The following is a 15,262-nucleotide window of genomic DNA, read 5'->3' as shown; positions in this document are numbered from 1 at the left end:
TGCCACTCCATGGACTGTAGCACGCCAGGCTTCCCCATCAATCACCAATTCCCGAGCTTGTTCAAACTCATATCCGTGGAGTTGGTGATGCTATCCAAACACCTCGCCTTCTGTCCGCTCCTCCTCCTGCCTTCAATCTTTCCCAGCATCAGGGTGTTTTCCAATGAGTCAGGTGGCTTTCTTTTAATTAACACCAAAAGGTTTCCCCCATTATGGTCCGAAATCCTAAGTACTTAAGAACTAAGCCATTACTTTCAGTAAAATCAGGAAAAAAACAAAAGGATGCATTCATAGTTCTGAGATAAGGAGATCCAAACAGACAGTCCTTAAGCCAATCAGGAGTCTCTGTGTATGCAAAACTGATTATCAATGCGGGCGGGGGAGGAAGGAGAGGAGACGTGGCTACCTAGCTACCTACAAATTGGCTTTAAGTTCACCTCTAAATCCTTAAGAGACCAATTTAAAGAGCTCTTAACTTGCAACTTGGAAGGTGTCCAAAACTTAGGGAAGCAATGAAACTTGGTGGAATATGTAGGTCGTCGTGATGGGCATGTTTTAACTTTCAAACTACCAAAACTGGGGACTTCAAGACCACCTGTAAAGACTCCCGGACTAAAAATTACTACCACTAATAATAGTCCGCCATTATTTAAAAAATAGCTTTTTAAAAAAGATGGTAGACGGCAACTTTGACTGACTTTATTAATAAATACCTTGGTGGCATGTTTCACTTATGGGTGTTTTGGTTCCTAGTATTTAAAATGCAGTCACAAATCTACTCTTGGGGGGGGGGGGGGGGGCGGGGCGGGAATGCAATAAACGGGGCGACAGCGAAAACGTATATGTATGAAGTATCAGTTAAAAGCATTTATTACCGTCAGTGTATTGGGTGGCGACGACCAAAGTGCAGCTGTGGTTAACGTAGGTCGCGGGACCCTGAGCGGTTGGAGTCTCACTACACCCAGACTCGTCAGTCAGATCACTGAGCGCCACACGCTCTCAAAATGGCGCCGGCTCTCAAAATCTCTCTATCAGGCTGAGCGCTCTACTCTCCGGAGGAACGTCGCGTCACCAGGGCAACGACGCTCTTGCGTAGAGGCGCGACGCGGGTGAAAGTTCAGGGCTAGAGCGCCGATCCGCTACCGCCGCTTCTGGGCCTTAGGTGAGGCCCGAGCCCACGCAAGTCCCACGGTCCCAGGTCATGCGAGCGTTGGCCCAGACCTGGAGCGATCCGAGCGCGCCTCTCCCCGCACTCGGCCTTGCCTGGTCAGGCTGAGGTCCAGACGTAACCTCAGGGCGAGGGGCGGGACGAGCCTAGCGCGCGGCCCGCCCCTGAGGTCGGTTCCGCGCCCTGGGGCGCCTGCTGGAGTTGACGTTAGCCATGGAAACGAGGTGCCGGTCGAGACGCCACCGCGGTGAGCTGGTTGCCGTGGCCGCCACAGTTCCTCTGCCTCGGCGTTCGGACCGCAGGCAGCCTTTCGGCGGGAGCGCGCACCCCGAGTATACCTGCAAAAGTGCCGTCACCGGGATGCTTTCGCTTCGCCTCTTCCCTCAGGTGACTCCAGGTACGTTAGATCCCTGATACCCACCTGGGCACTTCTTGGCCGCCTTAATTCCCAAGCCTGTGCAGAGTGATGATTGCATTTTTTAAGACATGCGATGAGCTCTGTCTCAATCTTAAGAGTTCATCAGTCTGGTGTGCTTTTAACTTTATTTCGTAAGGCTTCTTTAGACTGTTGAATTTTAGTTATTTTATTTCTAAGAGACACTTGCGAAAGGGAAAATGGCCCTTTCAGTCTTGGTTTAGGAATGGGCTTGTTATCCAAACAAAGGTTATGAACTATGGCGCTTAGTACTGTATCAGTTTTCTCCTTTCCTCCACTTTTGCTCTAAATCAGTCAAATCATGGACTCCTGAACAGGAACAACTCTTTCCCCACCGATCTGCACTGTCTCTCCACAATCCCGTGTTTATTAAGGACCAAGATTTACTTCAGTGAAGTCTACTTCACCAGAAGTTGCCTATCAGGCTTCTGAATTGCTTTTTTCTCTTATTCAGCTGTATAATCTTAGATGGATTTTTTTCTCATTCCCGCCATTAGGGCAGAGCCCATCCTTTATATTATTGGATGTCTACCATCACCCATGCCAAATCTCCACATCTTTATCATAGCATCCAAAGCCAGTTCAGATGTTGCCATTTTAGTCGTTTGTTTGGACACCTGACCATCACTTTATTTAATTTCCGAATTAAAGAACTGCCTACTAGTTATTAGCTGCCACAGAAAGTACCAGGTGGGGGACCTTTTCTGTTTCTTTTTCTTTTGTAAGAACTTTATTGAGATTAAAATTCACATTCCATACAATTCAAATTTAAAACATTTTCATCATGCCCCCAAAAGCTCTGTATCCTTTAGCAGCCATTCTCCCTGCCCGCCAATCTTCACTGTCCCCACCAGCCCTAGGCAAACCCTGATCTGTTTTCTCTCCTTATAGATTTGATCATCCTGGACGTTTCATATAAATGGAATTGTACAGTGTGTGGCCTTTTGTGATTGTCTTCTTCCACTTAGCATTCTGTTTTCAGGGTTCATTCATGTTGTATTAATAGCGTGCATCAGTATTTCACTGTTGTTTGTAGTCTATTCATATTCCAGTGTATGGATATATCTGGAGAAGGAAATGGCAACCCACTCCAGTGTTCTTGCCTGGAGAATCCCATGGGCAGAGGAGCCTGGCAGCCTGCAGTCCATGGGGTCTCAGGGAGTTGGACACGACTGAAGCGACTGGGCATGCAGCTATGGATATATCACGTTTTATTTCATCTGTTGATGGCCATTTATGTTGTTTCCATTTGGGGTAATTAATAATATTTCTTCTATGAATGTTCATGTACAAATACTTGTGTAGACTAATGTTTTCGTTTTTCATGGGTAAGTACCTAGGAATGAAACTGCTAGTTCATATGTTGTGTGTGGGTGTGTTAGTCACTCAGTTGTGTCCAACTCATTGAGACCTCATGGACTGTGACCTGCCAGGCTTCTCTGTCCATGGAATTCTCCAGGCAAGAATACTGGAGTGGAATATGATAACTCTATGTTTAGCCTTTTAAGGAACTACCAGACTGTTTCCAAAGCAGCTGCACCATTTTACATTATCACTTGAGGGTTCTGATTTCTCTATAACTTTGGCAGTACTTGTTATTGTCTGTCTTTTAGTTAGTCAGTCATGTGGATTTGAATGTTTAGCCTTTTAAGGAACTACCAGACTGTTTCCAAAGCAGCTGCACCATTTTACATTATCACTTGAGGGTTCTGATTTCTCTATAACTTTGGCAGTACTTGTTGTTGTCTGTCTTTTAGTTAGTCAGTCAAGTGGATTTGAAGATATCCCATTGTGGTTTTGGTTTGCACTTCCCCAATGAGTAATGTTGTTGAACATCATTTCATGTGCTTATGTTGGCCATTTGTATATTATCTTTGGAGAAATGTCTATTCAGATCTTTTGCCCAGTTTTAAATTATTTGTATTTTTATTAAGTTGTAAGACATTTTTCTATATTGTCATTACAAGTCCCATAACGAATATATAATTTGCAGAAATTTTCTCCCATTCTGTGAATGGTTTTTGCATTTTTTCCATTACCTTTTACTTTTTATTTTACTTTTTTCTTATAGGGTTATAGTTGGTTTATACTGCTGTGTCAATTTCTGCTGTATAGCAAAGTGCATCTTCCATACATATACATATGCCTCCTCTTTTTTGGATTTCCTTCCCATTTAGGTCACCACAGAGCACAGAGCAGAGTTCCCTGTGTCATACAGAGGGTTCTCATTTGTTACCTACTTTATATATAGTAGTGTATATATATATGCATCACAGTCTCCCAATTCATCCTACCCCTACCCCTGCCTTCTTTTCACTTTCTTGATGGTGAGAACCATTTCTTTTAGACACCTTCCCCTCTTGTGTGTGTTTGTCTTAGCAAGTAGTCCTACCTGCCATTGCCATGCTGGCTTAGGTAACAAAAGCTTCCTATTTTGACATTTGTTGACTTCTCTCAGGCCCACCCTTCTCTGAAAACCCCTTTTCCAAATTTATCCTTCTGTTTCTCAATTCACACACAAAAAAACCCAAAAACTTCCATTTCATATGTCAGTAGCTTGGTGTGATTTAAAAACTCGTAGATATAGGCCATTTTGTTTCTTTTCCTAACATGAAGTGTTTTGTTTTGTTTTGTTTTGCTTTTGAAGGATAATTGCTTTACAGAATTTTGTTGTTTTCTGTCAAACCTCAACATGAATCAGCCATGGGTATACATATATCCCCTCCCTTTTCAACTTCCCTCCCATCTCCCTCCCCATTAAATTCTAAGACATTTTTTTGTCTTACAACTCCCTCCCTCCCCTTCACCAGGTTGATACAGAGCCCCTGAGCCCCTGTTTGAGTTTCCTGAGCCATACAGCAAATTCCCGTTGGCTGTCTATTTTACATATGGTAAAGTAAGTTTCCATGTTACTCTTTCCATACATCTCACCCTCTCCCCATGGCCATAAGTCTATTCTCTATGTCTGTTTCTCCATTGTTGCCTTGTAAATAAATTCTTCAGAACCATTTTTCTAGATTCTGTATACGTGTGTTAGAATACAATATTTATCTTTCTCTTTCTGACTCACTTCACTCTGTATAATAGGTTCTAGGTTCATCCACCTCATCAGAATTGACTCAAATGCGTTCCTTTTTATGGCTGAGTAATATTGCGTTGTGTATATGTACCACAACTTCTTCATCCATTCATCTGTCAATAGGCATCTAGGTTGCTTCCATGTTCTAGCTGTTGTAAATAGTGCTGCAGTGAACAATGGGATACATGTGTCTTTTTCAATTTTGCTTTCCTCAGATTATATGCCAGAAGTGGGATTGCTGGGTCATAAGGTGATTTTATTCCTAGTTTTTAAGGAATCTCCATACTGTCTTCCGTAGTTGCTGTATCAGTTTACATTCCAACCAACAGTGCAAGAGCATTCCCTTTTCTCCACACCCTCTCTAGCATTTATTGTTTGTAGACTTTTTGATGATGGCCATTCTGACTGGTGTGAGATGATATCTCATTGTGGTTTTGATTTGCTTTTCTCTAATAATGAGCGATGCTGAGCATCTTTTCATGTGTCTATTAGCCATCTGTATGTCTTCTTTGGAGAAATGTCTGTTTAGGTCTTTTTCCCACTTATTGATTGGCTTGTTTGCTTTTCTGGTGTTGACTTATGTGAGCTGCTTGTATATTTTGGAAATTAATCCTTTGTCAGTTGTTTCATTTGCTATTATTTTATCCCATTCCAAGGGTTGTCTTTTCACCTTGCTTATAGTTTCCTTTGCTGTGCAAAAGCCTTTTATGTTTAATCAGGTCCCACTTGTTTACTTTTGTTTTTATTTCCATTACTTTAGGAGGTCGGTCATAGAGAATTTTGCTTTGATTTATGTCATCAAGTGTTCTGCTTATGTTTTCCTCTTAAGAGTTTTATAGTTTCTGGCCTTACATTTAGGTCATTAATCCATTTTGAGTTTATCTTTGTGTATGGTGTTAGGAAGTGTTCTAATTTCATTCTTTTACATGTAGCTGTCCAGTTTTTCCAGCACCATTTACTTTAAGAGGCTGTCTTCACCCCATTGTATGTTCTTGTCTCCTTTGTCAAAAACAAGGTACCCATGAGTGCATGTGTTTATTTCTGGGCTTTCTATCTTGTTCCATTGGTCTATATTTCTGTTTTTGTGCCAGTACCATACTGTCTTGATGACTGTAGCTTTGTAGTATAATCTGAAGTCAGGAAGGTGGATTCCTCCAGCTGCATTCTTCTTTCTCAAGACTTCTTTGGCTATTTGGGGTCTTTCATGTTTCCATATGAATTGTGATATTTTTTGTTCTAGTTCTGTGAAAAATACCATTGGTAATTTGATAGGGATCCCATTGACTCTGTAGATTGAGTTTGGTAGTATAGTCGTTTTCATAAAATTGATTTTTTGTACCCAGGAACATGAAATACCTCTCCATCTGCTTATGTTGTCTTTGATTTATTTCATTAGTGTCTTATAATTTTCTATGTACAGTTCTTCCTAACATGAAGTTTTTTGTTTTCCGAATTAGTAAAGGTGATTATGCTTAGAAAAGTAGAACTTCTGTATATTTCCTTTCATATTTTAAAAATAGTTTATTTATTTTGGCTGTGAGGGGTCTTTCTTGCTGCCCAGGATTTTCTCTAGTTGCAGAGAGCTCAGGCAGCTCTCAAGTTGTGCACAGGCTTCTCATTGCAGTGACTTCTCTTGTTGTGGAGCACAAGCACTAGGGTGCCCAGGTTTTAGTAATTGCCACATATGGGCTTAGTAGTTACGGCTTCTGGGCTCTGGAGCACAGACCGAATAGTTGAGGCATACAGGTTTAGTTGCTTCACGGCATATGGGATCTTTCCAGACCAGATTTGAACCTGTGTCTCCTTCATTGGCAGGTGGATTCTTCACCACTGAGTCACTAGGGAAGCCCCTCCTTTCAAATTTCAAAAAAAATACTTTTTTGGAATGTGGATGTGCACATTCTGTTCATTACTGACAAAGTTTGTGTTGGCATTTTTAAATATAGCAGGAATTTCTTCTTCTTGACAAATTTAACTTTGCTTAATAATTTTAACTTGTAAACTAACTTTCTGTTCCTTGCTTACTCTGTGTTCTTGATAATGAAAATTAAAATAATTCCAGAGTTGCTTTTAACAGTAACAATTATTTGGGAGGAAAATTATCTCTCTTCTACTTGGTTGTAAACTCCTTTGAGTCAGAGGCAGTCTTTCTGCCATCACCTAACACATTGTAGATCATCAAAAGTTATTCCAGTATTTACATTTGTGGAAAGTACTAATTTATCATTTAGCTGTTTCTCTGTGAAAGGAAGAATTTAGTCTGTTTTAACAACTATTAAAATGTAATGGTTAATCCTTACAGCATCTTCTAACAGTGCTTCAAGAGCAAGTTAACATAGTGGGGGGAAAGGGTTGTAACATAAGTCACAGTTGATATCCTTCATATATAAAAAGTTTTTTAAAATAAGAAAAGTGAATACTTCAGTAGAAAAGAGGCCAAGGACATGAGGCAATTACAAAAAGTAAATGACATTTATCTACACACACAGCACTTATACATATATGTAATGGGTATTCTCAAAGAGATAGAGCATATTCATAAAATAATGATAGGATTCTATAAAAAGCAACATTTAGGGATGAAAAAGTGCTTTTAGAAGTTAAAAATAGGAGAGCAAAGATTTACTGAAACTTGATGTTCCTCAAAGTACAGCAAAACTTTAGTAGAGGTACAGTGCACAAGTGCTCCTTGGATATCACCTCATACCTGTTAGGATAGCTGTTAAAAAAAAAAAAAAAAGATAGCAAGTGTTGGGGAGGATGTGCAGAAATTGGAACCTTCCCACTGTTAGTGGGAATACAAAATGGCACATTGCACAAAAGTAGTACAGTGCTACTGAAAACATTATGAAGAGTCCTCAAAAAATTAAAAATGGACCTGCCATGTGATTGAGCAATTCCATTTCTGGGTGTGTATCCAAATGAATTGAAAGCAGGGTCTTTCAATGTATTTGCACTTTCATGTTTACTGAAGTATTATTCATAATAGCCAAAAAGTGGAGGCAAACCAAGTGTCCATCATCTGATGAATGGATAAAGAGCATGTGGTATGTACATAAAATGGAGTATTAATAAGCCCTCAAAAAGAAATCCTGCCAGATGTGATAACATGGATGAGCCTTGAAGACACGATAAATTAAATAAGCAAGTCACAGAAAGGCAAATACTACATGATTCCACTTACATAAGGTATCTAAAATCATCAAAGTCCTAGAAACAGGGAGTAGAATGATGTGCCAGGCACTTGGGGGAGAAATAAATGGAAAGTTACTATTTAGCAAGTTTTAGTTACACAAGATGAGTAAGTTCTAGAGACTTACTGTACAGCATTATGTTGCTAGTTAGCAATGCTGCATTGTACACTTAAAAATCTGAGAGGGTAGATCTTATGTTAGTATCTTTTTCATTGAAAAAATTCTAATAGAAAATAAATGTGTGGATTCAGTGAATGAAACCAACAATAAAAACAGTATGCTAGATTTTTTTTTTTTTTAAGTAACCTTTGCTAACCAAAATCAGGCAATTGCTAAAACTTCTATTTCTAGGAGTTCTTTTTGCCAAATATAGAGAACTATAAATTCAAAATAATCCCCCCAAACTGCCACTTTTTGTTATCTCTTTCTTTGTTTTAAGGGATTTTCAGGCTGATATCTTGCATGATTATGGAAGTTAAGATTTTGGAAATTAAGTACTTCCATCTGTATCATTGCCAAATTGATATCTGTTTCCTATTGGATAACAGGTAAAAAATGCAACTCAGATTCCAAATAAAGCAACCTATTTATGGTTGTTTTGTCAGCCTGCTTTCAGAGTAGCATATGAAGAAAGCATACGGCTTAAATCATTGTTGTGGCAACCATCTTTATCCCTTAACTTCTCTTTTCACAGCTTTTACATTTTTTCCCAAAGCCTTAAGCCATTATTCATTTTAACATGTTGTAAGTAGCAGCCATATAAATACATCAGTCTGTCTTTAACAGTCTCTCAGAATGTGCCAGATTTTCATTCAGGGAGTTAGTTTTAATCTGATTTTATTTTTCATGCTAGTAATCCAGATTAGGATTTAGAAAATCTGTCTATATAAATGTAACTGTCGTTTCATACAAAGAAGATGTTTTTAAAGTATGCCAGGATCTGTAATAAAGTAAAAGCCAAACAGTACTAATTTATCATAATTTTTGCCTAAATGAATTTACAGCATTTGTCATGTAATCCTCTTTTTTCCTTACGGTATGAGAAAAAAAACAACCTGATGTACTTGCTGCCTATGAAATTTCTATTTATTTATTTTTTGTGTGTACCTTCATTCATGACATTCTTCTTTAAATGGTATATCTTTTTTAACTCCCCTAGGCTAAATATTTAAGGTTCCAACTGAAGCCCAGGCCAGTATTTATTTCTAAAAGCAATTTCCATAAAACACTGCACACATGATCCGTTATTAGATTTCGAGAGGAAAATAGGTTCCAAGGTCAAATAAGTTTGGAAAACTTAAATGATATATTTTAAGCAGATTTGAAATGGTGTTTTGTTTTGTTTTGTTTTTAACTTGAAGATGTCTCAGAATCTCTGGTCTGCTGATATCCATTGTGACTCTTCAAGATGACAGTCTGGTATATAGTTTCTCAAACTTCTTTAACCGTAGACATCTGTTTAAGAAACATTCTGTAGGGCAAATAGTCCTGTATCTTTCAGCCTTTCTTTTTATTTTTTTGTCTTTTTTTTTTTTTTTTAGTTGGAGGCTAATTACTTCACAACATTTCAGTGGGTTTTGTCATACATTGATATGAATCAGCCATAGATTTACTCGTATTCCCCATCCCGATCCCCCCTCCCACCTCCCTCTCCACCCGATTCCCCTGGGTCTTCCCAGTGCACCAGGTCGGAGCACTTGTCTCATGCATCCCACCTGGGCTGGTGATCTGTTTCACCATAGATAATATACATGCTGTTCTTTTGAAATATCCCACCCTCACATTCTCCCACAGAGTTCAAAAGTCTGTTCTGTATTTCTGTGTCTCTTTTTCTGTTTTGCATATAGGGTTATCGTTACCATCTTTTTAAATTCCATATATATGTGTTAGTATGCTGTAATGTTCTTTATCTTTCTGGCTTACTTCACTCTGTATAATGGGCTCCAGTTTCATCCATCTCATTAGGACTGGTTCAAATGAATTCTTTTTAACGGCTGAGTAATATTCCATGGTGTATATGTACCACAGCTTCCTTATCCATTCATCTGCTGATGGGCATCTAGGTTGCTTCCATGTCCTGGCTATTATAAACAGTGCTGTGATGAACATTGGGGTATACGTGTCTCTTTCAGATCTGGTTTCCTCAGTGTGTATGCCCAGAAGTGGGATTGCTGGGTCATATGGCAAAAAACTGGAAATAGAACTGCCATATGACCCAGCCTTTCTTTTTATATATCCCTTTAAAATAAATCACCATCCCAGTGTCCTCCCCCATGCTTCTAAGGCTTCTTGAGGGAACTTGTACTCTTCATACTTTTTGGTCTGTCCTCACTTCAACATCACTCCTGCCTTATTTTGTCTCTTGTGCCTGCTGTTCTTCCTCCATTTTTCTCTCTCAGTAAGAACTAACTCCTCTTTCCTGATAATGAAGGAGTTTAAGGTATGTTATTAGACATGTAGCGAATTAAAATTGAACTTCTCATATGTTAAAATTCTCTGGCCATTCCCTTCTCCATGGAAGAAACCCAGCCATATTTCTCCTTCAGGCTCATTCTGCTCCAGTATTACTGGGATACTATACTGCTCTAGGCAAGAGCTTCTCTGAGCTGGTAGTACTGTCATTAGATGCCATTCTTTAGTCCATAAGAGAAGTAAATGATGATACTTTGCAAACATTTAAAAACCGGAAATAAAGAGTTTATGGGTTTACTATTTTGAATGGGGCAGGATATGCTGGAAGAAGTTTTCAAAAACAATAAACAACATCCAACTTCCCTTTCAAACAGCACTATTTAATTTTCTTCAACTTTAATCATCTTAGTTAAGCTATGTCATTAATGTAGTACATGCCTTTCTGTGCCAGAGTATTTTACTAAATATTATAGAGAATCAGAAGTATCTCAAGATTTGGCCCTTACCCACAAATAATTTATTAGTAGAGAAAATAAAATTTGAAAAGATAACATGTAAAGAGGTGAATAATACAAGAAATGCCCCCAGTTTATACATGTTACAAGATGAGTATATTATAAATAAGCAATGTTTTGAGTATACAGAGAGGAGAGAGGCACAGTTTGGTCTAAGTGTTCTGCAGAATTTCCGAAAGGATTAGACAGAATCTTGAAAGTTGATTAAGATTACTATGAAAGGTAGGGGAAGATAACCTGCGCAAAGGAGAGGGTATGAGCATGGCCACTTAGAGGCCACAGGATGTGTTTGCAGATCATGGGTTGAGAGTCCTACAGGATATTTGCTAATTTGAAGAGGTGTCAAAATGTTATATGTGAAATACAAATGAAGCCTAGTGTTTGTATACTTACACATGTGGAATAACCCTGTATACCTGAAAGTATGCATACTTTTTTTTCTAATACAAACGGGATCATCAGTATGTTTATTTTACTTTGCAATATATTGTAGGTGTCTTTCCAAGTTTCCAAATCAACAGTATATCTTCTTTAGACTATTCCACTCTTTGGAATATAGTAACAGAATATTCAATCAAATGGGCAAGAACATTTAAACTAAATTTACAGAAGACTCAAAAGTACTAAAAGGTAATTGACTATGGGCAGTAACATGCAGCTAGATAATCTAGTTTATAAGGTATTTTCAATTTCTGGCTTCCTTCCCCAGCAAGTCATCTCACATTGTTCTTGACTTGCCTTAGTGGAGAAGGACGGGTCGGCTTTTAAATGCCCAAGCCAGTCACCCAGGCTCGTTTTCCTATCTGAGAGCATCATCCATAGGTAATTGAAATTAGAATCTTTACCCACCTACCCATGCTTCTACTGAGCAAGCATATCAGAACACAGTACACTGACATCAGTATATAGGAGATACGCTCATTCAGAGGGAAAGGAGGCAATCTTCATTTTCTGAGGTTAAACTATCAACCAGTAAGGTTCCATCTGGCCCTCCGGTTCTGTTATTTTGTGAGTACCTGCAGGGCTATGATGTGATTAAAAGCTATGACTTTCAGTGCAGAACTAAGACCAGTAGCTGGAAGATATAAGACGATAACTGTTTATAGGATAAAGAACTTACCAACTTCCCAAGATGTGCTGTAAGATAGTAATTCTCAATGGTGACCCAAAAGCTTTCTCCAGGGCTGATACTGGTCGGGTAGGAGTAACTTTCAGAAAGACTCTCTTTTAAACTGATGGGAAGAAAAGTTACTTTAAGATGGCTTTAAGTTTTTTGTGTGTGGTAAAATACATAGAACATAAAATTTACCATCTTTACCATTTCTAAGTGTACAGTTCAGTGGTACTCAGTACGTTCACATTGTTGTGCCATGAATTGGGTCATGAAGTGGTTTGCATGTGGTAACCTAGTTAATAATAAGCATATAATCTGACTCTTAGAGTCTTTGGTTTCCAGTTATTCTTCCTACTACATGTTGAGTTGCCAGTGGCTTTTTATTGAAATGCTACTATTTTAGCAGAATTTGAGTTTTTAAATTAACAGAAAACCTAAATTTACTGTAATTGTTAGGAGATGTGACTACTAACACTTAGTATCTCTCTTTTCCACCTCTATTTCCATTTCAGTTCAAGGGAATTACAGAGAATATCCTTATTTTGTAGAGCAGAGGTTGGCAAACTGTGGCCCATAGGCTCATCTGGCCCACAGCCTGTTTGGGTAAAGACTATAAAGTTATATTGAAACATGACTACTAATATCCACTTATGTATATATTATCTATGGTTGCTTTTCTGCAACAACAGCCGGGTTGAGTTGCTGAAACAGAGACCATATGGTCCACAAAGCCTAAAATCTTTACTATTTGACCCTTTATAGAAAAACTTTGCTCACCCTTGTAATAGAAAAGTTGAAAAGAACAAACAACAGAAACACTCAGGGAAATGATCAGTTAAACCACTAGCAGATTTGAGTTGAGAGTACTGGCTTTTTGAACTTTCCTTTGACCTTAGAATCTGAAAATGTGAGTTACTCAAGAAATTCTGAGTATCTAAGTTCTGTTTAAATTAATAGTGAACTTTTTTTTCATATTCACTTAAAAAGCAACTATTTGTTTTGTGCCAAGTATGTGTCAGGCAATGGAAAGGAGCTAAAGTGAAGATACAAATCCTGCCCTAAGGAACTAACTAATGGAAATGTGGATTTTTTTCCCTCATGTTTTAAGTATGACGTTTTCAAATAGTGATTTTTTTTTTCTTTTTCTTAGTGACTGCTGTGTTACAGAAAAGAAAGTGACTTTCAGAATAATCTGAGTGAGAAGGATGAGTCCAGATGTGCCCCTGCTGAATGATTACAAACAGGACTTCTTCCTGAAGCGCTTTCCACAGACTGTTCTCGGAGGCCCTCGACTCAAATTGGGCTATTGTGCCCCTCCTTACATATATGTTAATCAGATTGTCCTTTTTTTGGTGCCATGGGTTTTAGGTGGAATAGGAACACTTTTGTACCAATTAGGCATCTTGGAAGACTATTACACAGCAGCACTTTCAGGTGGACTAATGCTTTTCACCGCATTTGTCATCCAGTTCACAAGTTCATATGCCAGAAACAAATCGGTAACGGTGGAGAGAATGCTGACCACAGACATCTTAGCAGAGGAAGATGAGCATGAGTTTACAGATTGTGCTGGTGCTGAGACCATCAAATTTCTAATTCCTGGCAAAAAACATACAGCCAACATAGTTTTTCATTCTGTTACTGCTGGATTACTGTGTGGTCTTGGAACATGGTATTTGCTCCCGAATAGAATAACCCTGCTATATGGCAATGTAGGAGGCACTGTTGTACTCTTTGTCTTTGGATGGATGACGCTGTGTATAGGAGAATATTCATTAATTGTAAACACACCTACAGAGTCTGCAACTTTCCAAACCCAGGATACTTATGAAATCACTCCTCTTATGAGACCTGTTTATATTTTTTTCTTCATTTCTGTAGATCTTGCACACAGGTAATAAACTGTCAAATACTTTATAACGTTCTTTATTTTTAAGCAATCTCCTTAGTATTAAAAAAAAAAGAATATGAATTAAGTCACCAAACCATTGAGTGATTTTTTTGTTTTGTTTTGTTTTTTGATAAGTTGTTTTGATAATTAATCTCATAGGACTAATCTTTGTTAAACATTCATTCTAAAGCAGTAATTAAATCTTATTGAAGAGTAAGAAGAAAATCCTTTATAAGTAAAATTTCATTCCTGTGTTTTACTTTAAATAAGAAGCCATGAATCTGTAACATAGCCTGGCTAAAACCTGTGAAAAGAGACAGAACTTTCCTGTAAGGGGAAAACAGAAATTTAAAATTGATACTGATAAATATTATACATAGATTGAGTGGATTTAAGGTGGATAGAATAACTTAATTTTGTTGTAGTAACTATAGAAAATAATTGATTGTTTAAAATCAATTTACTGTAGAAGAAAAAGAGAAAATAGCAATTTTAAACACAATTATTTGACCTCTTTTGCTTGCCTTTTCTAAATCTGACATTTCTTTCTATAGTTTGCCGTTTTCTCTTTCACCAGTAGAAATGTAGAGGCACCACTTACGGCATCACTTAATGTTTGTGCCCCTCCATTCATATGTTGGAGAAGGACATGGCAACTGACTCCAGTATTCTTGTCTGGAAAATGCCATGGACAGAGGAGCCTTGTGGGCTACAGTTCATGGGGTCGCAAAGAGTCAGGCATAACTGAGTGACTGAGCACATTCCTGTGTTAAATCCCTAGCCCCCATTGTGGTGGTATTTGGAGATGGAGTCTTTGGGAGCTGATTAGGACAATAAGGGTGGGGGCCTAGTGGGATGGGACTAGTACCCTTATAGGAAGAGACACCAGAGTCTGATTTCTCCCTTTAACACATGAAGATAAAGGGAGAAGGCAGCTGCCTGCAAGCCAGAAAGAGTTTTCACCATACCTTGATCATGGTGGCACTCAGATCTCAGACTTTCAGATCTGTGAGAAATAAATTTCAGTTGTTTAAACCACTCAGACTATAGTATTTCTTAGGAGCTGGCTAAGATTTTGATACCAAGAAGCTGGGGTGAAAGTGAAAGTGTTAGTTGCTCAGTCATGTCCGACTCTTTGTGATCTCATGGACTGTAGCCTGACAGACTCCTCTGTCCGTGGAATTCTCCAGGCAAGAATACTGGAGTGAATTGTCATTTCCTTCTCCAGGGACCTTTCCTACCCAGGGATTGAACCCAGGTTCCCTGCAATGTGGGCAGATTCTTTACCATCTGAGCCACCAGGGATTCTTTTAGAAAATGGGGTACTCCCATAACAAATACCTAAAAGTATAGAAGCAGCTTTGGAACTGGATAATGGGTAGAGGCTAGAAGAGTTTTGAAGTGAGTGCTAGAAATATGGACATTAAAGGCAATTCTGGTGAGCTCTTAAGAC

The 15,262-nt window shown here is 38.6% G+C and overlaps 1 protein-coding gene across 5 annotated transcripts in view; it reads left to right on the top strand.

Moving 5' to 3' along the window:
• Window positions 1–975: 975 nt before the first annotated feature.
• PCNX4 (pecanex 4) overlaps window positions 976–15,262 on the top strand; it is a 99,139-nt gene continuing 84,852 nt past the window's right edge. For 2 of the 5 annotated variants that reach the window (XM_061156944.1, XM_061156940.1), the window contains exons 1-2: window positions 976–1,565; window positions 13,069–13,812. In XM_061156944.1, the coding sequence (XP_061012927.1) occupies window positions 13,124–13,812 (689 nt within the window). In that variant the 5' untranslated portion in view covers window positions 976–1,565; window positions 13,069–13,123. The remainder of the gene's footprint in view (window positions 1,566–13,068; window positions 13,813–15,262) is intronic. The other 3 variants (XM_061156942.1, XM_061156943.1, XM_061156941.1) reach the window with 2 other exon arrangements.

This window comes from Dama dama, chromosome 12, assembly GCF_033118175.1.
Source record: "Dama dama isolate Ldn47 chromosome 12, ASM3311817v1, whole genome shotgun sequence".
In the NCBI taxonomy this organism is placed as follows: domain Eukaryota; kingdom Metazoa; phylum Chordata; class Mammalia; order Artiodactyla; family Cervidae; genus Dama; species Dama dama.
Note: the sequence above shows the minus strand (reverse complement) of the source record. Positions and strands in the feature narration are given on the sequence as shown.